This window comes from Lampetra fluviatilis, chromosome 51, assembly GCF_964198595.1.
Source record: "Lampetra fluviatilis chromosome 51, kcLamFluv1.1, whole genome shotgun sequence".
In the NCBI taxonomy this organism is placed as follows: Eukaryota; Metazoa; Chordata; class Hyperoartia; order Petromyzontiformes; family Petromyzontidae; genus Lampetra; species Lampetra fluviatilis.
The window spans coordinates 2,196,949-2,221,238 of NC_136325.1; the positions used below are offsets into that span (position 1 = coordinate 2,196,949).

Genomic DNA, 24,290 nt, shown 5'->3' on the forward strand with positions numbered 1-24,290 from the left:
CAACCAAAACATCGTATTATATTATTGTTTGATTTGATTTTCTACGTGACTTTACCGAAAGAACCAAAGATTATAATTGTAATTTTCATTGGAAAAATACAATTAATATTTGTCGGATAATTTTTAAGATTTCATCGTACATCGTAAAGCTTTTAGATATATTACTGTATTTGCAGATTTCAAATAAATTCGTTAAAAAAATTGCTGACATAAATTTTTTTTATAAAACTGAACAATGAATATTCGGCTGTTTTAACATTCTATGCAGGTATAGTTTAGCTGTGTAGACGAGTGGTGAGAACACCACCTAGACTTTGGCGTGTTTTTACTGGTACAGGTTATCGAGAGTTACTCGTACTACAAATATGAATGAATTGCAAATTTCTATGTTGAGAAAATGTGATGTACTTGTCGCAGACATCATAGACGTGGATCAGTATGGTCACTTTAGGGTTTGCCATGTTTTGCATGCTCATCTGGACACACTGTTGGGTAATTATTTTAGGCCGAGGTAACCTAGAAGCAGCACCATACACCTATATCAGCCTAAATTGATCATTTCGGTGTTAAAGAATCTCCCCATTTTAAACGTCTGATGTCGCTTACGTATGCTTGCATGTATTGGTAAAATAACGATTGAACAATTATATTAAAAGTGCCTTTGAAACGAATCGGTCTCACTGTTGTTGGATTTTGAAAAACAAAATAAAAATGCTCAGGGAGAAGCATTGGAAATACATTTTCTTCAGCCGGTTATACGTGTGTTGTACATTAGAAATGAAGATACGAGGCGCTGCAGATCGATGGCAATTGCAACGTATTTTGAAACACAAATGCAGATAAAACCTGTATTTTACGCTTAGCAGGCCTGCATCAGGCATCCATTAGTCATGTGGCTGTTGTGAAGAACCAGGTTACTCAAGAGCACCCCCCAAAAATATATGCAGTCAACATGGAAAGAGGTAATGGGATGAGGTCATTGAAACCTCAGAGGGGAGGTGGGTGAAATATTGATCTGCTTTACATGAGGTATGTATTTTGAACTTCATTCGCACCATATGTAGTCAACCGCGCTACTCGGATGTTCGGGAAATGATGCCGGAGCGACAGAGCAGATGCAGCTTTGCTTCTTGCAACCCAAACTGGCAGCATTTCGTGGGTATCTTGTCCAGCAGGGGCTGAACAAGCACGAGTTCAACAACTTTTTCACGGATCATTGTGCGCATGGAAAATATCTAACAAACTGGACTGAGCTGATGACGCTCATGCTAGTATCAGGTAAATCTCCTAACGAAGTCAAACAAAATCTCCAACACGATTTTTATTTAATTCAACATCAATTATTATCAACATTAAAATTGCTCCTAAATCCTGAAAAAGTGAAAATCATGGTATTTTCCTCAAACAAAAATCCAGTTTCATTATCTTCACCTATTACTGATATCATAAACAACATAATTGAGTGCTTCATATACTTGGGTTGACCTAATTGATTCAAAACCGACATTCGGACCCCATATTTGTCATCTCAAAAATAATAAAATCAAATATATGTTGATCTTTCTCTTTTCTTTTTTCTATATATAAAAGTCTCCGTGCTCGCGCTTGCGGGGTATTTGGCTCTCAGATGATGGGGTTTAAGAACGAAATAATTTGCCAACCGGCACGCCCTAAGCCCCGTGGTGGGAATAGGCTATTCCTTTTTCACGTCCGTAAACTTTAAAGTCGTTTAATTAACGAATTAATGGCATTCTTACTTTAATTATTTACTTATTGCGCAACATCGACCGTACCAACTGTCGAAAATTGCCTGGGGGGGGGGGGGGGCGGACCCTGCCAAGTGATGCGCGTTCGCTCCAGCTCACGTGGGACATTTTATTTTACGCGTTTAACATGGAATAAATATACACATCACGCTGTCGATTTCTCTTCACAGTGTCATGTCCTCTTCCCACCCCCCACCCCAATGCGTGCAGTTACTGCTATAAAGTCCTTATATTAATTTAATAGTATTAAAGCGCTTACATAGTATTATTCTGGCGAGGGCGGGGGGATGGTGGGGGGGCAGGGGTAGCGGCCCAGCCCGCAGCCTGCCAATGTCTCACCTCCTCCGGCTTGCCAATCTAGGCAAGGCCGCGGGCTCTGCACGGGACGAGGCGTCACCACGCCAATGTAAAGTACAATTTTATTGTATCTTTCGCTAAGAACTCACGTTTATTGTTTACTATTGTAGTGGTGATACGCGCTGGGGTAGGGATCGTGTGTCAGCGCGTAGTGATTGGCTGTGTGTGTTGGTGACGCGCGCTGACGGTGGGGGATCAGGGGTCAGCGCGGGGTCATGGGTTGTGTGGTGGTGATTGGCTGTGTGCCGATGACGCGCTTGAGAGGGAGTGATCGTGTGGCAGCGCGGCGTGATTGGTTGTGTAGTGGTAACACGCGCTGGGGAAAACGGATCGTAGGAACAGCGCGGCGTGATTGGTCAACTAAGGAGCGATGCTCACGTCGAGGTCCGCATACACTCCGTCTCCCGTGAGCGGGGACTATATAAGGGGATGCGCACAGGCGCACGGGGAGAGAAGAGTACCAGCGAAGACGGAAGATGGAGGAAGAGGCGGAACCCTGGGACCCGGAGCCGAACGTCCGTGAGAGAGCCGGCTCGTGGGACTCGGAGGTTGTGGCCCACGCCCAAGCCGGGGTGGGCCTGTAGGCTTCACGGACGTTACGGAGTCAAGAGCAGTGTGTGTAGCCGGAGGGATAGAAGCTACACGAGTCAAGTGCAGTGTGTGTAGCCGGAGGAATAGATGCTACACGAGTCAAGTGAAGTGTGTGTAGCCGGAGGAATAGATGCTACACGAGTCAAGTGCAGTGTGTGTAGTCTGAGGAATAGAGACCACTCGTTGTATAGTGACAAGTCAAGATTTAATAAAAAGTGTGTTACCCGTCAAGGAGTTTCCTGCCGTCATTCAATACTTCACTATTATTAAACAAATAAGTTTACAAATATCACAATGATAATGTTTGTGTGCACATAACAACTCTGCTTCATTCTTTACTATTTTGAAACTAATAAGTTGCCTAATATTACAATAATAATGTTCGTGTGCAGAAACTACATGTGTGTCCCTAAAGTCCATGTCTGTATGTGTGAGTCCATATGTGTTTGTGTGCGTGTGGGGAGCGGTAGTGTAGCGGTTAGCGCGCTGCGCTATGAACCTTCGATTCCCGCTCACGGCCAACACCAGTGACGATTATCTGAACCGGTCCTGGGTCTCCCCTAGGTCGAATCAGCCTCAAATAAGTACCTGGTGCGGTATGTAAACATCGTCACTGGGGAGACAAAGGCGGTCGGGCGTGGTGCTGGCCATCCACCCCCTCGTGTGCCGTTCCGGCCTTTATAGGTGCTCGCTAACAGCACTTGCCCCGACAGTCTGTCACAGGCTACGTGGGGGATCTTTTGTTTGTGTGCGTGTAAGTCCATGGGTTTTTATGTGTGTGGGTCTATGTCTGTGTGTAAGTCCATGTGCGTGTCTGTCTTTTTCCAATGGACAATGCCCCGTGTGTGTGTGTACGTACAAGTGTTTGTGTGTCAGTCCATTTGTGTGCGTATCAGTCGCTGTGTGTGTGGTAGTCCACATGTGTGTGTAAGTCCATACGTGTGTGTTTCACTCGATTTGTGTGTGTGTAAGTCAATGCGTGTGTGTGAGTCGATGTGTGTGCATGGCTCCATCTGAGTGTGTAAGTCAATGTGCGTTTGTGTGTCTATGTGTGTGTTAATCCATGTGTGTCTATCAAAAGTACATGTCTGTGTGTCACAGACCATATGTCTATGTGTGTGTTGGGAAATGTGTGTGTCAGTTTATGTATGTGTGTGTAAGTCCATGTGTTTGTGTCTTAGTCGATATGTGTGTGTAAGTACATGTGTGTTTACGTCAATCTGTGTGTGTGAGTCGCTGTATGTGTGTACGTCGATATATGTGTGTGTAACTCCATGTGTGTGTATCTAAAGTGCATGTTTATGCATGTGTGAGTCCATGTGTGTGTGTGTGTGTAAGTCCATGTGTTTGTGTGTGTGAGTCCATATGTCTGTGTTTGTCAGTCCATGGGCGTGTGTGCTAGTCGCTTTGTGTGCGTGGCTCCATGTCAGTCAGTGTAAGTCCATTTCTTTGCGTGTCTGTAGATACATGTGTGCGTGTGAGTGACTATGTGCTTTATTGACCTGCTCAAGGCCTATGATACCATCGTATGGGTGTCTGTGTTTATATATCTAGATGGCTTCATGAATTAATCTTTGTTGATAGCCAGTGGGTTTGCAGAGTACCTTCGTCTTCGCAAAAAGATTTCCAAAATCATGAGCAAACACAAGATCCAGGTACGATTCAACACAGTACATAACATTCGTGATTTGAATTTCGATTTAAAGCTTTCGTGACTGCAGGGATTCATCTTCTTGGTTCTTTCGGTAAAGTCACGTAGAAGGGAAGTAATAAAATAATAAAAATAAAACATAATAAAATAATTTTCACGACGTTTCGGCCACAACGCAAGCAGCCGTCCTCAGGTGAAACCAGGTTTGTCGAGGCGACAGCGTCTGAATGAGACGCTGTCGATTCGACAGACCTGGTCTGAATGAGACGCTGTCGCCTCAACAGACCTGGTTTCACCTGAGGACGGCTGCTTGCGTTGTGGCCGAAACGTCGTGAGAATTATTTTATTATGTTTTATTTTTATTATTTTATTACTTCCCTTCTACGTGACTTTACCGAAAGAACCAAGAAGATTCGTGATTTGGTTGACATGACATCACGTGACCGGACAATACTGGAGGGGGGCCACTGGTGGACGGGGGCCGTGGGGCGGTCACGTGGTTCAAAGGAGCTCTCGGGAACCTTCGAGAAGGAGCTCGAGAGGCCTGGAAGGTGGGCGGGGCGAGGGGCGGAGCCAGCCCCAGCCCGGGAGCATATAACGAGGGCTCCGTGAGTAACTCGAGGTTCTTCACGTGTTGGTGTTGGAAGATCCACGTTGCGGAGAAGAAGCCTCTAGCCACGCGGTCCGGGACCCAGCTTGTGGTCCGGACCTGGATAGCGAACCGTGTCTAGTTCTGCCATAGCGTGGTTAGATGGGCATTCGACACCAGAGTGGGGTCCGTGTTATGTTACGTGTTGATGTACAATAAATAGTGTTGCTCCCAAGTTAACGTCTGCAACTCAGTTGGACTCACTACATATGCATACACGGAGACGAATGCTACTTCCATTTCTTTGCTGGACTTCAACATTACATAAGTTTACTGTATACAAATGCCAAGAATTTACATTCAAGTCTTAATTAAGTGCATGACAATGGGACTAGAAAGTAAAAAAAGAAAAATGTCTCACCATATATAAAACACGTATTTTAGCACATTATACAACTTGCCGTGCTCTCCCGTACCAAATTGGCTGCTTAAAATAATTACAATTTCCAAAATCGAGTTTTGCCAACCTATGCATTTCTTTTCATTTTGAAATAGCCATCAACAATTACATTTTAAACAATTAGACATTCACGTAATTTTTTTTATCCATTTAGCCTCAGTCCAAAATAGCCAGTATTCGAAGTATTGCAAAATTTGGAACACATAGACATTTCATTCCACTTGAGACTATTTCATTGCTGCTTTAACAGTGATTTTTGTTGCTAGACATAGCTTAAACTTTACTTTATCCAACGTTTGAGGGATTTCCTCACTTACATTAAAATATGGAAGCATTTATAGTTTGTGAAGTCGGTACCACAAGATGTGCAAAAATGTTTGAACATTTGATTTTTAATTTGATTTTAGCATGAGGATTACACTCTCATAAGTGTTTAAATAGCTAAATCATATTGCTGAATTAATATTAAGGACAAATGTATCCAAAATAAGGCGAGCAATTCTGCAGAAGTAGAAAATAAAGACATTTCATTCGATTTGAAACGATATAAATCTTGCTTTAACATTAAATTATGTTGCTAACCATAGCTAAAACTATACTTTATCCGAGGTTTGATTGAATTCCTCGATTCAATTACAACAGCGAAGGAATTACGAATTGTCGAGTAGCACAAGAGGTAAAAACATGTCAACATTTTTATTGCAATTTAATTTTGGCACCAGCACTACACTCACAAAAGTGTTTACACCGCTGTAATCATATAGCTTAGTTAATATTAAAGAATTATTTTTCTATCTATCTACGTGGCTTTACCGAAAGACCCAAAGAATATGAATTCCTGCAGTCACGAAAGCTTTAAGTCAAGATTAAGGACAAATTTAAGCAAAATAACGCGAGAGATTCTGCCGGATTTGAAAATGCAAAAGATTGTTGAAAAATGTATTTCCATCAACAAATCGCAAGGGATTTAATTTCGTTATCAACAGATTACTGTAGGCATCAACGCTCACAATCACAAATTATATCATATTTATATGGTAAGCCCTAAAATCAGTATTGCCATTTTTTCTAGAATCAAGATGGGTAAAAAGCAAGAAATGCCAAGTCAGCGACAGAGAAGGCTTGATAAACAAAAGCAGTACTATCAAAAAAGAAAGAAAGCCGAAACATCACAAAAAGGTAAAAATTTGGAAAAGCATGCTGCGGATTACCATGCCAAAAAAGCTTCCGAAACACCCGAACATCGGGAAAACCGATTGGAAGCCATATGAGCACGTGAAGCAATGAGGATTGCAGAAGAAACTCCAGAAAAGGGTCCAAATATTTGCTTCACAAAGAGAACGTCAAGTATCATTGCATGCAAAGGAGGAAGGACCTGAAGGGCATCGACGCTGTCTGGAAGATGATTCACAGTGTCATGCCATACAAAGCGAGCAAGTCGGAATCTGATAGTCCAAACATTGGAAACACAACAACAGCACAGACTCATTGCAGCCGCGGATATTGCATCATTTGATCGACGTATAAATGTGTTTGCTGACCAGGTTTGCGAGGTATGTCAGAAACAGTGATATCCTAGCAAAGTGAGTTGTTTAAGACTGAATCCTGCACAAATTCCCAACTACTTGCCATTGCAGCTTTCACAAAAGCCAAGTCTGTTGTGTGATCAATGCAGTCGCCATCTAAATAGCAACATTCAGCTTCTTCCAGCTAAATCATATTGGAATAATCTGTATCTAGGGGCAATTCCTAAAAAAATTGCCATTCTATCCCAAGTTAAACAACGCCTCATATGCCGCATTATTCCGTTCCTCAAAATAATAAAACGTGTTGGATTTTACGGGCAGTATGGATTCAAAGGCCAGGTCATTGCTCAAGACATCTTAAAAGTTAGTGAGCGTTTAACTAACATGCTGCCACAATCTCCAGAAATGGCCAGAATTGTTGTCACTGAAGAGCTGGAAAACCTTAACATCACCAGGGAGTTCTTGATTTCAAAAGACCATGTCAATAGCACCCTGAACTGGCTCATCAACAACAACTCACTCTCCAGAGATGTGCAAAACATTAACCATGATACCAATCTGCACCAAAACGCAATCGTGCGACGAGAGAAGGGAACGGAAGGAACCGCTTGAACTCGAAGTTTAGCTCAGGATCAATGATCGTTCCCGACTGATTTGTGCTTCATGGTACCAAGCTTCCACCATCGCTTTAGAGCACTAACGTCTACACTCAAGTGCTGATTGAAGGCGACAATTTGTACAAAACAACTAGAATGCTCTTCGCTATGTCCAACACCAACATCCAGAGTCCGGCTTTCAAAACGTGAAAAACTTTGTCAACCACCAAGACTATATCACGTTCAAAAACTCATTTTCAATAGAATATGATTATGCTCCATCAATTTTTGGAAATCTGGATGACAAACGGAACATTCTTGAGATTGGCTTCAAGTTGCTGAATGGTTTTCAGTAGCTGCTCAATCATCATTGTGCTAGAATTTTGATAGCAATCTACAAATGCTATGTAGTGTTCCAGAATGGTGACAAATTTCATTTCTGTGATTACCATTCTTGTGGAGCAAAGGGAGCACCATCAGTGAATCAACCTGCTTTGTCTTCAAGTGTGATACCATCTATTAACTATTAAAGATTTGCAAGGGAGCAGTTGGTGGAAGCAAGAATGCAGTGTACACTTTGGATTTCATTGTCCAGCCAAAAAATTACATAATTCGAACCCCCATAATTTACAGTAGACGTAATGAACAGACGAGCGCTGCCAGAACAGGATCAGCTGTTGATACTTTGCCTGTTAGGACTTCAGTTGTGTTGCCAATCAATGGCCATGAGCCAAAAGAAGATGCAGTGCTACAATAAGTTCCTCAAAGTGACGCAACCTTAACCAGATCACACTACGGATAACATTGTGAATGAGGCACATGAGTTGAAGGCCGAAGAGTTGTCCTGGTTCTAACTCTTTACAAATGGCCAAAATGGATTGAATGAAAATCGTCTGGTAAATATCATGCCACTGAACTATTTCCATAATCGAATACTTGGCAGGAACCATCGGTTTCAGCACAACAATTACCCCTGCTATGCTCTCTCCATGTATGAGTTCTACAGGGTCAAGTCAAATATTTCGGTATGCACCAGAAAGATTGATCAAAACTGCAATATGCGAGAGGATGTTATTTTACATGTGAGGTGTGAAGAACGACGCGAAGGCAAGTTGTGTAGGGGCTAACGCCAACTGTTTATTATGGGCTTACGCCGAACTGTTTATTTTGGGCTTACGCCTAACTTGAGGAAATGGTTAACACAACTGTGGGCTAAGCTAATCTCCCCAGGGGAAAGGGTACTGGGAATTCCCTATGCCCTACCAGGCTATCAGGCTCTTCCCTCAGCACTGACCGAGGTTTCAGCCAACTCGGCCAGCCGGGTAAAGTAGCCCCCTAGCCTGGCGCTATTTCCCCCTTACCCTGGGTCCCTACTCCCCCACCGCTCACGATCATGGCTCCCAGTCAAGACCCCTAACACGTCACGCATTTGCGCCTATATCCCTTGGGGGGACATGACGTCACCCTACCGGCAGGTCTGGCTGACGTCACTTCCTTTCGTGGCGAGTGTGACATGATGTCACCACTCTACTCAACATCACCCCCCCCCGTGAAAAAAACCCAGCCGACCCGGCTGCAACTACTCCGTGACCGGCCCCCCCTCCCACTGGCGGGGAGCCACGATGACAACGAACGCAAGTAACCCTTGAGCGTAGAAGCTTGACCGACCGCTAGAACAAATACGAACACAACATTAAGGCAGGCGGTACAAGACAATGTCTGGCCATAGACACCACCCAGCCCTGCAAGTGGTGGCGATGGTAGGATGGAAGAGGCTGGCTCCACTGTCCGTCAGCGTACGCGCCCGCTCCACGAGCGCGTGCCCGCTGCCGGGCCGCTTCCACGCGCGGCGTCAGCCGCCGGAGCCGGCGATGCACCATCCCGCGGCGGCCCTCCTGGCAAATGGCCAGGACAAAGCACCACCGGCGTAGGGCCACTGCTCCCTGTGGCGTCTGCTTCTGTAACCGGCGGTGTTCCGAGAGAAGACTGGGCCTCCACGGGGACCTCCTCTGGCAGGCCCGCAGATGGCGGTGAGGGAAAAAAGTATTTTATCCCCTGTTGATTTTGTACGTTTGCCCACTGACAAATAAATGATCAGTCTATAATTTTAATGGTAGGTTTATTTGAACAGTGAGATACAGAATAACAACAAAAAAATCCAGAAAAACGCATGTCAAAAATGTTATAAATTGATTTGCATTTTAATGAGGGAAATAAGTATTTGACCCCCTCTCAATCAAAAATATTTCTGGCTCCCAGGTGTATTTTATATAGGTAACGAGCTGAGATTAGGAGTACACTCTTTAAGACACCTGTTCAGAGAAGCAATCAATCAGATTCCAAACTCTCCACCATGGCCAAGACCAAAGAGCTCTCCAACGATGTCAGGGACAAGATTGTAGATCTACACAAGGCTGGAATGGGCTACAAGACCATTGCCAAGCAGCTTGGTGAGAAGGTGACAACAGTTGGTGTGATTATTCGCAAATGGAAGAAACACAAAAGAACTGTCAATCTCCATCGGCCTGGGGCTCCATGCAAGATCTCACCTCGTGGAGTTGCAATGATCATGAGAACGGTGAGGAATCAGCCCAGAACTACACGGGAGGATCTTGTCAATGATCTCAAGGCAGCTGGGACCATAGTCACCAAGAAAACAGTTGGTAACACACTACGCCGTGAAGGACTGAAATCCTGCAGCGCCCGCAAGGTCACCCTGCTCAAGAAAGCACATATACATGCCCATCTGAAGTTTGCCAATGAACATCTGAATGATTCAGAGGACAACTGGGTGAAAGTATTGCGGTCAGATGAGACCAAAATGGAGCTCTTTGGCATCAACTCAACTCGCCGTGTTTGGAGGAGGAGGAATGCTGCCTATGACCCCAAGAACACCATCCCCACCGTCAAACATGGAGGTGGAAACCTTATGATTTGGGGGTGTTTTTCTGCTAAGGGGACAGGACAACTTCATCGCATCAAAGGGACGATGGACGGGGCCATGTACCGTCAAATCTTGGGTGAGAACCTCCTTCCCTCAGCCAGGGCATTGAAAATGGGTCGTGGATGGGTATTCCAGCATGACAATGACCTAAAACACACGGCCAAGGCAACAAAGGAGTGGCTCAAGAAGAGGCACATTAAGGTCCTGGAGTGGCCTAGCCAGTCTCCAGACCTTAATCCCATAGAAAATCTGTGGAGGGAGCTCAAGGTTCGAGTTGCCAAACGTCAGCCTCGAAACCTTTATGACTTGGAGAAGATCTGCAAAGAGGAGTGGGACGAAATCCCTCCTGAGATGTGTGCAAACCTGGTGGCCAACTACAAGAAACGTCTGACCTCTGTGATTGCCAACAAGGGGTTTGCCACCAAGTACTAAGTCATGTTTTGCAGAGGGATCAAATACTTATTTTCCTCATTAAAATGCAAACCATTTTATAACATTTTTGACATGCGTTTTTCTGGATTTTGTTGTTGTTATTCTGTCTCTCACTGTTCAAATAAACCTACCATTAAAATTATAGACTGATAATTTCTGTGTCAGTGGGAAAACGTACAAAATCAGCAGGGGATCAAATACTTTTTTCCCTCACTGTACAGGAGGGCAAGACAATGGTGACATCCCCGCGACCCCCGAGACCCGGCCCGTCGGACACATCCATCGTCGGCCGTCCCGGAATTAGTGATGAGTCAAGGAAGGCTGGCGGCGCCATCCGCTTGAGCCGTGATGGGTGCTTGGTCCAGCGGCGATGGCCCAGCCGGATGCGGACACACTGAGGCCGGCAGACCTCCACCACCTCGACAGGACCCTGCCATGGCCGATGTAATTTAGGGAACGTGCCCACCGGCACCTGAGGAAAGTGTAGCCACGCCAACTGGCATGGTAGACCAACAGCCCGGTGTTTGGGCAAATGCTTGGCAGCCGCCTGCTGACTGGCCGAATTTTCCAAAAGCTCCTGACCGCGCCTTGCGCAGCCAATCGAGCGCGACTTTCATCGGGATGGGAATGGACGAACCCTTATTAACCGAACCGAGGTCCAGTTGGACGAGCACCGGGGGCTCGGGTTCGCTCCCATACATCAGGTAAAAGGGTGATAATCCTATCGAGGCATGTGGAGCTAACCTGTACGCGGCCAACACCCCTGGGATGAACAGGTCCCAGTCCGATTGGGACGTGCTCACGTGATGGCACAACATAGCCGTCGCCCTACTATCCCGTCAGACTGGGGATGGTAGGGTGAGGTGTGGAGTTTCCTCGTCCCAAGGAGGTCACAGACCACCTTGAGCAAACGGGAAGAAAAATTCCGCCCTTGATCAGTTAAGAGCTGTTCTAGTGCCCCCTTATCGAGAACATACCCCTGTACAAACGCCTCCGTGATGGACGTGGCCGATTGGTCCACCATAGGCCAATGTGTGAATGGTCCCAAAATATCGAGCGCCACGAGCTTATTCACACGAGAAACCCGGATGGACTGCAGTGGGGCCCGATCCTGACCAACTTGGGCCTTCCTCCGCGCACAGTCGTGGCAACCCTTCAAAATCAGCGCCACATCATCCTCCATGCCCGGCCAATAGTAGTCCCGTTTAAGGGTCAACAAGGTCTTGTGGTATCCGAGGTGTATACGTTTCTCGTGAATGGCTCTGGTCAACTTACCTCGCAAGCCAATGGGCACCACCACACAATATCGCTCCAACTGAGTATCCCAACGCATGAGGAGGCCGTTATGCACGGCAATTACCGGGGCAGCTGACGGAGCCGAGCTCCGGGCCTTAGACCCAACACGGCGTCGCAGCCTCAGCAGAGAGGAATCCTCCATCTGCATCTGGGACCATACCTCCCGGGGGAGTCCCAGGCCAAAATCCACAGGCAACGCCACACCCGGAGAGGGCGCCGCTTCGGCCGATGTAAGGCCTGAGTCCACTCAGGCCTTACAGCGGCTGGAACCCAGGGTACAGGCGCACTCGCCCTCCGGGGGCCGCCTGGAAAGGCCATCCGCATTCCCATGCAGAGTACCCTTCCTGTGGATGACGTCGAAGGGGTACTCCTGGAGCACCTCGAGCCAGTGGGACAGCTGACCCGAGGGCTGGTCAATTTGAAGGGAATATTGCAGAGCTGCATGGTCGGTCCGGACGGTGAACCGGTGACCATACAGATATGGCCTGTACAATTGGAAAAATAAAACAATGGCCAGCAGCTCTCTCCTGGTCACACAGTACCGCTGCTCAGTGGGGGACAAAACGCAGCTACCATAGGCCACCACCTGCTCCACCCCGTCGACGACCTGAGCCAGGACAGCCCCAATGCCCGTGTCACTGGCATCAGTGTCGTGGAGGAATGGCCAAGATAAATCCGGGTACCCCAAGGGCGGCTCGTCCGCCAAGGCCGCACGAAGCGCCACAAAAGCGGCAGCCTCCTTTCCCCAGCGAAATTTCTGACCTTTGGCAAGAGAGTGGTCGCAAAATTGCGGACGAACCGGCGATAATACGATGCAAAGCCCACGAAACTATGCACCTCAGCGACAGATGTAGGAGTCGGCCACGTCCGGACACAAGCAGTCTTTTCCGGATCTGTGGCCACACCTGACGCGCTAACAATGTGGCTCAAATACTTTACCAATGGTTGCAGTAGATGGAATTTCTGTGGTTTAAATCGTGAGGGGGCGTGGCTGTAGGCGGGGCTTGATGACGTAGTCCAGGGGATATAAGGAGAAGCGGAAGAGAGCTCGGGAGCAGTGTGCGGAGTCCGACAGCAGGACCACGTCGTGCGCCTCCGGAACGCCAGCAGCCACGTGGCGGGCCGGAGGCTTCCGCCCAGCGAGCCGCCTATCGGCGGCGCGCGACAGAGGCTGTGAGAGAGTTGGCGCGAGCGAACACCGAACCGCGCGGGAAGAGGAGTGCAGCCATGCAGCCATGTTGGAGAGAGAGAAAGCAGAGCTGTCCATCTTTGAAAGAATAATAAATGAATAAGAAGACACAAGTCCAGATCGTCGTTGCAGTGGTTTATTTCACATGCGAGGCAATGGATATGCATCGGCCACCAAAATCTTGTTTAACTTACAGAAGTCGACGCAGAAGCGGAGACTCCCGCCCCCCAAGGGCTAGTGGACATGATCCTTTTCCGCTGGGCTAAAGCCTCTCCAAGGCCAGGGAGTCGAGCGCACCTCCTTCCATGTCGGGATACGCAGCCCGAGCCAATGCCAGGAGGGAGCAGCGGAAAGCGAAAGGCGATTCCCCCTCCTCCCGCCGGCGTATGGTAAACTTAAGGCGCACCGCGGATGGTGGCTCGAATACCTCGGCCATCTGATGATAGGCCGACTGCAGCATCGCCTTGTCCTCCGGTGGGATGCTCAAAAACGCTTGCAACGCGCTAGCATCCAAGCATATGGGCAGTGCATGCAGCGCCTCCTCCGGCCAGCGCACAGACTGATAGGCCGCATCAAACTGGGCCTGGAAATCCAGCCAGTCGTCCCCTTCACGATGAACGGCGTGACAGGGGGCAGCCGGTGCAGCCGCAAGTGAGCCAACCCATCCCCTGGCCCAGACTCACCCATAGTGGCAGCCGCCGGTGTCTGCCCAGCCGCAGCCACCACGCCTTAACGCGGAGCCCCAGCAGCCTTGGCAACCCACGGGGACGTGGCTCCCCGATCCGCGTCCATGGCCGCCGCAACCCCCGCCACCCCTGCTCGCAGCGAACCCACAGCGACATTGGCGGCGACGTGCGGTGTCATGGCGGCGACTTGTGGCGTCGCATAAACAATGGCGCCCGACTCCGGCGATGCAGGGAAAATGGCGACCGCCAGCAGCGTTGCAGAAAAAATGGTGCCCCCCTGCTCCGGCGCAGCCTTTGGGGAAATGGCGCCAATTTGAAATTTGGTGGGAGACGCGGCGTCGGAAAAATCGTGATGGTCGTCCACCCCATCGCACGCCGCGTGTGCAAAAGGACAAGTTGGTAAACCCTCGAATGTTCACAGGCGAATACCTCAAAAGCCTGAGATTACAGTGGAAGGACATCGAGTTAATGTTCATTGACTAAATAACCATGGTACCGTACAAAATGCTCAGCATGATTGATCAGAGGATGAAACAGCTTAAGGTAACCCTTTTTGTGAGCTAACTCAGAACACGCGCCAACAAGGAGACACGTTTATTGAATTGCTGAATGATTTGAGGATTGGCCAGATCAAAAGTGAGCAGATCAACCTTTTTGTTGAAAGAATTGGGAGGACAATGGCTTGGGATAATTTACCCTTGAAAAGCCCTGCATGAAAATACATATTGAGAGGAAACCACCCAGTTTTATTCAGCACATCAAATTGCAGGTCGAGGGTTCGATCCCGACCCTGACCCCTGATTATTTGGAGTTTGCGTGTCTCTCGTGGTCACGTGGATTTTTCTCCAGGTCCTCCGGTTTTCCCCTCCACGTTCAGAAACATGCGTTAATATTATTGAGATACTTTTGGTGCTATAATATCCAGATGGGCCACTTTGTTGAGGTATCATTAAAGGCCAGGTCTCTTTTGAAAATGAAGTCACTGCCTCAGTGGGCTTTGCCTGGTAGGATGGGGTTGGTTTAGTTTTATTTGTGTGTGTGTGGATTATTTGTTTACCTTTCTTGTACTTTGCACTACTTTAATGTTTTTGTACTATTTGTTTGCTGTAATATTCTAACCCGCTCCGACAGAAAATCTGTGAAACGGATACTCTGACCGCACCATCCGCCAAACTGTTTCTCCCACCATACAGAAACAGCCACTTGAAACTCCGATCAAAACTATCACGTTGCCATACATAGCAGGCGTGACCAAAAAGATCTCCAAAATTCTAAATAAACATAAGATCCAAGTCCGATTCAGTACAGTACTTAAAATCCGTGATCTAATTCCATCTGTGAAGGATGTCATCCCTGACTTGCAATACCCTGGAGTCTATAAACTGAGTTGCAGCTGTGGTGATTGTTACATTGGGGAAACGAAACATCATGTACCGTGTCCGCGAGCACAAGTCAGATTGAGTCTTCCGCCGTTGCCGATCATTGCTACAACGCGGTGGGCTCTCATGATATTGTTTTTTCCGAGACCAAGGTACTCTGCAAACCCTCTGGCTACCATCAAAGGTTTGTACACGAAGCCATTCAGATATACAAACAGACATAATTCAACCGTGATGATGGGTACAAACTTAGTAATCATTGGAAAGATGTTATTAACCATGCAAAAAAGATTTACACATTTGTTGACCATCTTATCTGACAGGCACAATTTTACTTTACCGAGTGTTAACATCCCCAGCGTTAAACAGTACTCTCTTTATTGTCAGCCAACACTGGTATAAACAACATGGGCATTTTCGTTCTCTTCTATCATGTGCACCAACAGGTGCTTGTGCACAGGCATGTCCACGTACATGTGCACCTCGTGCTCTCTTTTAGCCCCCCCCCTTCCAATACGTTATCATGCGCACCAACAGGGACTTGCGCACAAACACGTCCACGTCTACGTGCACCTCTTGCACTTTGTGTCTCTTTTAGCCCCGCCCCCTCCCCTCCCCTCCCGATACGTTCCATTCATTGGCTACCACATTCTGATAAGCTCCCCGCCTCTCCTCCCCCTTAACTTGTATTTAAGAACTTACATCTTAAAATCCCTAACTCACTTGATACAGCAAATCTGGCTGTGACGGTCCCACCTGATGACGGAGACTTGTGTTGCCTCCGAAACGTCGTGATTTTTTATTATTTTTATTAATTTTAATTTCATTTTTACCTACGTGACATTACCAAAAAAACTAAGTGTGAAAAAGAGCTTTATAGCTAATCAGATTCCTCCAGTAGAAATAAATAAATATTCTGATTACGGCACGTTGACTGATTTGCTGGTGCGTGACCAAGCACTGGAAGTGTGTCCGAGAGGCGTACGGATATATTTGTGAAAGCAAAAACCCTAAAAGTGTGCAAGTCTGTGCTTAGCGACGCTTGGGAGGCTCATGATCGTACCTATGGCATAGGGAGACGAGACAGAAGACTGACCAGGTGATACATCTAGCAGAGGAATTGGACGAGGAGATGACATTCGCAGTACATCACAATCGATGATCACTTTTGCTTAGATTTGTCAAATATGGTAAGATCAGGCCCATTCTAGGTGACTGATATTTGAGTCTACTCTAACCAGTGTGGCGAAATATTAAATTTTTTACTATTTTTATTTTACCAGGTAAGGCCACTGAGCAATACTGTATAGATATGTTTCAGAAGCGACCTGGCTATCACAAAGTATTGCTATTCAAAATTGTTTTTAAATCCTTTATATTAAGTTCACTTGCTTGCGCGCTTATGACCGTGATCCAATCGAGCTGACATTGTGCACATAGACTCGTTGTGCGTGACAATTTATTTTCGTGAAATTTTTTTCCCAAAATTTCACACTTTTTAGGAAAAAATAAATTATATTTAATTACCAATTGCTTAATGGTGGCAGGCAATCATCTGACCCATAGGTGGCAGCCATCTCAAGCCAGAGGACGAGAGGACTCTAGCCTCCACGCATATAAAGGATTTATAGTGAAAAACTTTGTTTTCACGGGTTAATTTTTAAATCCTTTATATTAAGTTCACTTGCTTGCTTGCTTGCGCGCTTACGACTGTGCAAATCTTTCGGTCGTTTTTTTAACACACTTCCCGTGATCCAATCGAGCTGACATTTTGCACACAGACTCGTTGTGCGTGACAATTTATTTTCGTGAAAATTTTTTTCAAAATTTTTACACTTTTTAGGAAAAAATAATTTATATTTAATTACCAATTGCTTAATGGTGGCAGGCAATCATCTGACCCATAGGTGGCAGCCATCTCAAGCCAGAGGACGAGAGGACTCTAGCCGCCACGCATATAAAGGATTTATAGTGAAAAACTTTGTTTTTACGGGTTAATTTTTTAAATCCTTTATATTAAGTTCACTTGCTTGCTTGCTTGAACGCTTACGACCGTGCAAATCTTTCGGTCGTTTTTTAACCCACTTCCCGTGATCTAATCGAGCTGACAATTTGCACACAGACTCGTTGTGCGTGACAATTTATTTTCGTGAAAAACATTTTAAAAATTTTGCACTTTTTAGGGAAAAAAAATGTCATATTTAATTTAAAATACAATGTGATAAAAATGAAACTCTTACTCAAGAAAAACAGAAATGAATAATAAAATAAAACCGATGCCACGCATATAAAGGATTTATAGTGAAAATCTTTGTTTTTTACGGGTTAATTTTTTTAGAAATGTAGAGCAGCCAAATGCTCTAAACGCACGTACATGTTAAATGTGGACATAGAACCCGGGAAAAAAAATCCACATAACCACAGGGAGAACATGCAAACTCCAAATATACAGGCTCCTGTATACCAGGCGAGGTAGTTACCATATAGCCACCGTGGATTAATGGGACGGCATGAAGACGTTTTCATCCAGCAGTGAATTTATAAAGGACTGTAAATTATTTAATTGTACAAAATAATGTTATTTAAAAAAAATCCTGTTTTGATTTATAAAGTTTATCACAAAATGTTACCCATTTGGTCGATTTTTCATGAAAAGTGAAGTACTGTACCACTGAATGGGTTGGTTTTCCACATTGTAACATTTTCATATACCACCATCATCCATTTTTATTTTATTTAACAGCCACTCTTGTAGATGTCATTCTTCATGGATCTACTCATTCCGTATGCTCGCGAGACTTTTGTAAACCTTATTTAATCCTCAATCACTCACAATGTGCCTTTGACGAAATCACCCAGAACGCATCCAAGATGGTCACATCTTGGAAGCTAAGCAATGTTGATCCTGGATTGTGCTTGTATGGGTGACCACCGCACACAAATCAGATGATATAGGCTTATGTGGGACTACGTTGACTGCATAGCATAGTGCAGCAAAATAAACGGTTGTACAGTCCTCTGCTCCAACGCCTGAACACCCTGCCTTCCCGCAACCCGTGCTGACCAGTTGGTCAATGCGGTCACATAACTCCACATGACTTGCAAGGTGTGAGGAGACCCTCATCCAGCGGTGGAATGACAAAAGCGGTTGAAAGTGCACCTAATATATCATACATAATGTGGTGTTAAAAAAATCCACTGATGTGAAATATCATACTAATTATCTGGGCTCCACCTCACTGATTGCACAGTATTCCCATGTAATTTGCAGTCGCCCAGACACATATCTCCATGTGAGCGTTCGTAATGAGAGACACGTGACCAAAGAACCACGAGAGCGTTATTGGACACGTGATACCCGAAACGTATAAAACAGGGGGTTCGTGCGCGGCGCACTGAGCTCTCTGCTGCGGACACCCAGTGGCACCACGGTGAGTTTATACAGGGGGGCTTGGGCGGTTGTTTAATCTGCACTCTTTCACGCCTCCTAAGCTAAAACATGTTTTAATAACGTTTGTACGTTTGCGTGGTAATAACATTCCGTGCGTATTACGTCTCTAAAACAATAAGCATGTTTAGTTTCATCCAAAATAAGACGCCTGATTTAACGTGTAATTTACCAGATTACTTAAAAAATATTCTTAATGTTTATTGAAATGCAGTGCGGTCTCGGAGTACGCAGTCTGACACTTGTGACTCGGACTATTGCTACACGCACGGAGCGGGAAGCAAGGAGTCACATCACCCCCACCATCAAGCGCACGTGGATTTGAGGGCGTGTAACTATATCGCCCGCGCAATAAACGAGTCAAAAATAATGTGTTCCATCTGACCTGGATGTTACCGATGATTCGTGAATCATTGCTGGACAGTACTGTACATTATTAAACATTTACGTACATTTATATACATTTCTTTCCACTCTTACAATTTTTTACTACACTCGTGTAAACGAACCCCAACTTATGCGAATTCGCGCTAACATACATAGAACCTAACCCCCACCGCGTAATCTGAGACTTTACTGTATGCTAGCAAACGTGTCAGAAATTTTAACTTTTGGAAATGCATTTTCAATACTTGACTTTCCATATCTGCACATTTGAATAAGCGCTTCATTTTGTAGTTCATGAAATCTCCCACTAATAAATACTTTGCACATACAAGACAAAACCATTTGGAATTACAAAGTCGATACGTGAGACTGCGAATAAAAATGCTGACATTGAATGAATCCACTTCAATACAATCAGGGTACAAACACTCTTACTCAGCACAATCATCATCATTAGCCGTGATCAATCTAATGCTTAATGGATTTCAAACGCTGTCGTCAAATCTTACATTCTGATGCTAAAACACATCAATCCATCTTTGCAGTAGATATCCAATCAGGCGAGGCCACTCGTTGATCGGCACCACTATAATATTTTATTGCAACGGGTCCTCGAGAGAGAGCCTCTAGTGCAGGGGTGGGGAACCTTTTTTCTGCCAATGGCCATTTGGATATTTATAGCCTCATTCGCGGACCATACAAAATTATTAACTAAAAAATTAGCCTGTTATATTTGGTCAAACATTTAATTAACTCGCCCCTAATGTGATGGCTGGAACTGGTATTGATGATGTTGCTACTCGCAACTGCTTTTCCGGGTTTGCTCCTAGATTGATTGAATTTCGAGTCCCGCCTGCGGTTGCCTTGGCAGGGCCAGATCAAATGATTTTGCGGGCCTTATACGGCCCGCGGGCCGGACGCCCCCCTCCCCTGCTCTAGAGGGTATTTGTTCTACTCTTACACTCTGACCAGACCTCTTGGAAGAGGTAGTGGTACTCATCCTTTGCCCCAACATACGCAACCTGTAAGTATAATAAATTGATTATGAATTTCATTTAAAAATCCCCGCCTTCTGTGCCTCTCTTCGAACACCAGTTGTTGATCAGCGTCGGCAATGGAGAACGACAGCTCGGCGTTCTACCTCTCCACGTTCGAAGCCTCGTACTCCTTGCAGATGGTCATTTTTGGCCTCTGCCTGCCGCTCTATGCCGCCACAGTTGTAGCCAACCTACTGGTCTTCGTGGCGGTGCTCATGTGCCCCGAGCTGCACAAGCCCATGTACTTGTTCCTGGGAAACATGGCGGTGGCCGACATCGTCGGCTGTACAAGCATCGTGCCCAAGCAGCTGCAAATCCTGCTGACGGGCGACGGCGAAATCCTGCGCGAGTCTTGCTTCGTGCAGATGTTTTCCGTTCACGTGTTCTGTAACGTCGAGGTGCTGACGCTATCGGTCATGGCTTTTGACCGTTATGTGGCCATCTGTCACCCGCTGCGCTACCACACCATCATCACAGCCAAGAAGACGCTTGGTGTGCTGATGCTGATGTGGACGGTCACCTCGGCGGTTTATGGGGCCCTCACATTCCTCGCCGCGCAGCAAAAATTCGGCAATAACCGTAAAATTCAAGGAATTTTGTGCGATAACATGGGAATTATTTTGTTGGCTGAATCGGACACCAATATTAGTTATGTATACGGCACAATACTCATGCTGATCCTCTTTATCTTACCACTTGCTTTCATTAGCTACAGCTACTTAAATATATTTATTGAGTGTCGCATTAAACGATCTACTGAGATTACCAAGCACGGTTTGAACACTTTGCTGACACACTTCTTGGCGCTGTCGATCTTTTTCTTCGCGGTTTTTGTTTCCACCATAACGCCTCGTTTCATCAAAGATTTCAACACCCCCGCTCTGCGAAACATGAGGTGCCTTTTCCAGTTCGGTGCGTTTATTGTGCCGATGACAAATGTGCTGATCTACTGTTTACGCACCAAACAGCTAAGGAAAGGAATGAGGATGTGTTGTAAAAATGCTTTCTTTGGTACACTTTTTCCAACATTTTCAAAAGTCTCAAATGTAAGTTAAAATTCGTTTTAAAGAGAAACCGACCATAGGACTCAATACATATGAACTGGAAAACTTCCACTGTTCGAATGTTATTTAGCAAGCTACTGTAATAATGTATTATTAAACGTACATTTTAATGAAAAATACAATCAGTGGCAAGTTATACGAGAGCTCATCTCTTACCCTCCATGCCCCCACCTCCACCAACTTACACTGACCAGAATGGCCAAGTCTGGTCAAAAATCAAATGATCGACAGTGTGGGAAGGCTTTCATTCGCTGATTTATTGAGAATGCTTGGAATGATGTTTACACAAATATCACGCACATGTCCTTTGCAATAGAGTACTTGCATAAGGAACCACTGCTTAAGTGTAACATTGAGTGCGATGTGTAACCGTGCATTATGGTGTTGAGTTAAACAATACCCTATGAATGCTGATACTGTAAATGTGTTCAATTGTTTAAAAAAAAAAATTTTAGTTGGCTTAGTTTTGAGCTGCATTTATTGACAATTGCCGTGTTGGCAAAAATGCGTTCGACAAATAATAGGGGAAATCGAGTTGTGTTCCTTGGTTCGAAATGATCACTCCCTCTTTGTTTAACGAATGTTCGATATTGCCTCCCTTATTGTACTAAAGGATGCTGAGTTGCTCTCCATGTCTTTTGTGTACACTTTATTTTTAAATTCCACCTCGACACAAAACCGCCGTCTCCATTCCTCTTCCTGCACCGCGGCACTCACGCCCGATGCTCGCCCCTGACACTCACTTGAACGTTCACGGTTCGCCATCTGGGCATCCATGACTCGTGTCAGCAACTGGACGGTTTGGTGCAAGCGGGGACATTTCCGTTGTGCTCTTGTGCCAGCCTGAATGCACACACACAATCATTGTAAATAAATCACAGTCAATTAATTCACACCTATAGGATGCAACACTCTGACGGCACTACTGTTCGACGTAGAGATGAGAATCCGAGCAGAGTCGAACGGCATATAGCTGAAACCTTCACCCTCCTGTTCTGGAAAACAGACCTCATTCAGTAATCCATGTATAGTCGGAACACGTGCTCGATAAAGCTGCGTTGGGCAAGGGTTTCCTGTATTTTTGCATTGCTATTGTAAAACACTGTTTGATGCTCTCCGCGAATAGCACTATATAAACGCAAATGCTCTTGTCGGCCTCTTACAGCAAGTTCTCTGCTTAACGCGGGGGTTTCAGTCCAGAAAATTGCCACGTGCAGTGAATTCGCGTTAAGGGGGGTAGTTTCCCCATAAAGAATCATTGTGAAGGTGGGGGTGCCATTCCAGCCCGTAATCAGTTTTCATTTAACAGTTCAGTCCACCGTTTGATGTTTCTTTTAAACATGTGTCGTGTATACTTAACACGTTCCTTCGGAGTGGGCAGGTAGGAACATGGTTGGACAGCGCATTCGTGCGATCCGTGTCACGCGGCGCAAGCGGCGTGGGGCGGCGCGTCACGTGGTGCTGAGCCCGCCCGAAGCGCTCTATGAAATACAAATCGAGGGCGTGGCTATGCACGACAGACAGACAAATAATCCCTGGTGGGCAGTGTGGAAATGTTGTTCCTACCTGTAATACATCTATAAATATGCTATATGTGACAGTCATGTATTTAAATATGAAGTGTGTGAGAGAGAAATATTGTGAGTGAAACAAAAACATGGGAGCGAGACGACTCTCCACACACAAACATGATGGAAAAATGACCGAGGACGGCACGACGTGCATCAGAGCGCATCGCTGCAGAACCAGCAGCCAACACTGCCAACACGCACGCTAGGCTCGCGTTATGTAATGCCCAATGAGTGACTTGCTCAATGTGTTTCAAGAAAAACAATGAGCACGGGATCGTTATACAGAACATGGTCTCAATTATACACACATTTGTAATGCATTGTTACCATTTAAAGGATTGGAATTCGTGTCACCAAAACACAGCACAAATCAGTTTGAATGTGCATCTGTACCATGCAAATTGATAACTGACTTGATTATAGCTGTGTATTCCGTGCAACTAAAGTTATGGGTGTGTTGGCACTTGGCAAAAGAGTTTTTACATAATTCACTTTGTCAAGTGCTATCTCACTGATAATTGGTGGTGCTACATATGGTGCAAAAGAAGTAAAAAAAAAACAATGAACTTCGGAAGGTTTGGAAATAAAACCCACCAACAATTTTAGCTTCCTTCACAAGCATCCTCCACAGGGGCCGATCTTGACACTAGGCCTCGGCAAGGTAAGGTTATTTACCCTTTTTACAGGGTAAAGATGTTGACATGCCAAGCGGTAAGGTAAAGGGTAGGGTAAAGGTAGCGCGGAAGAATTGCCCGGTAAATACCTTGTTTACCACTCCCTAAAAGCTCCGTGGCCTCCATTTAAAATTGGAATCATTGAGAGTATCTCATTAAAAAGTGCTCTGCCTATTATTTACCTGTTATAAATCTTTATCATGTGTATAGTACCCCAGTAATTACCCTGTACTGTAATCGGGTAATTTGTAAGGGTAAAGGTAGGCTCGTTGCTTTTGACCCTTTACCTTGCCGAGGCCTACTTGACTCCTATGGTACCAGTAATTCACAAATCCACTCGGCTTCATATCCTTATACCACATAATTCCATCTCTCCAGCCCATGCTGCGACCATTTAGGGGCCATCCATTTACTACGTACGCATGGAGGGGGGAGGAAGATTTAACCAAAATGCGTTTGCTTGTGTATTACTGGTAATGTACGTACGCATAGGAAACGGGGGGGGGGGGGGGTGAAGCCTCGAAAATAATTTGTCTACATTGGCCTTCAAATGAGCCACAGTTCAGTTTCTTCAGCTGTTGGACAAGTACTACCAGGAGAGGTGGGACTGTGGGAGAGGTGTCATTTGTATGCCACTGTACCCCTGA

The 24,290-nt window shown here is 45.6% G+C and overlaps 1 protein-coding gene across 1 annotated transcript; it reads left to right on the forward strand.

The window, feature by feature from the left end:
• Positions 1–20,411: 20,411 nt before the first annotated feature.
• Positions 20,412–21,407, forward strand: LOC144948752 (olfactory receptor-like protein OLF4). Its single transcript, XM_078878400.1, has one exon. The coding sequence runs from the start codon at positions 20,412–20,414 to the stop codon at positions 21,387–21,389; it is 978 nt and encodes a 325-aa protein (XP_078734526.1). The 3' UTR covers positions 21,390–21,407.
• Positions 21,408–24,290: the final 2,883 nt, after the last annotated feature.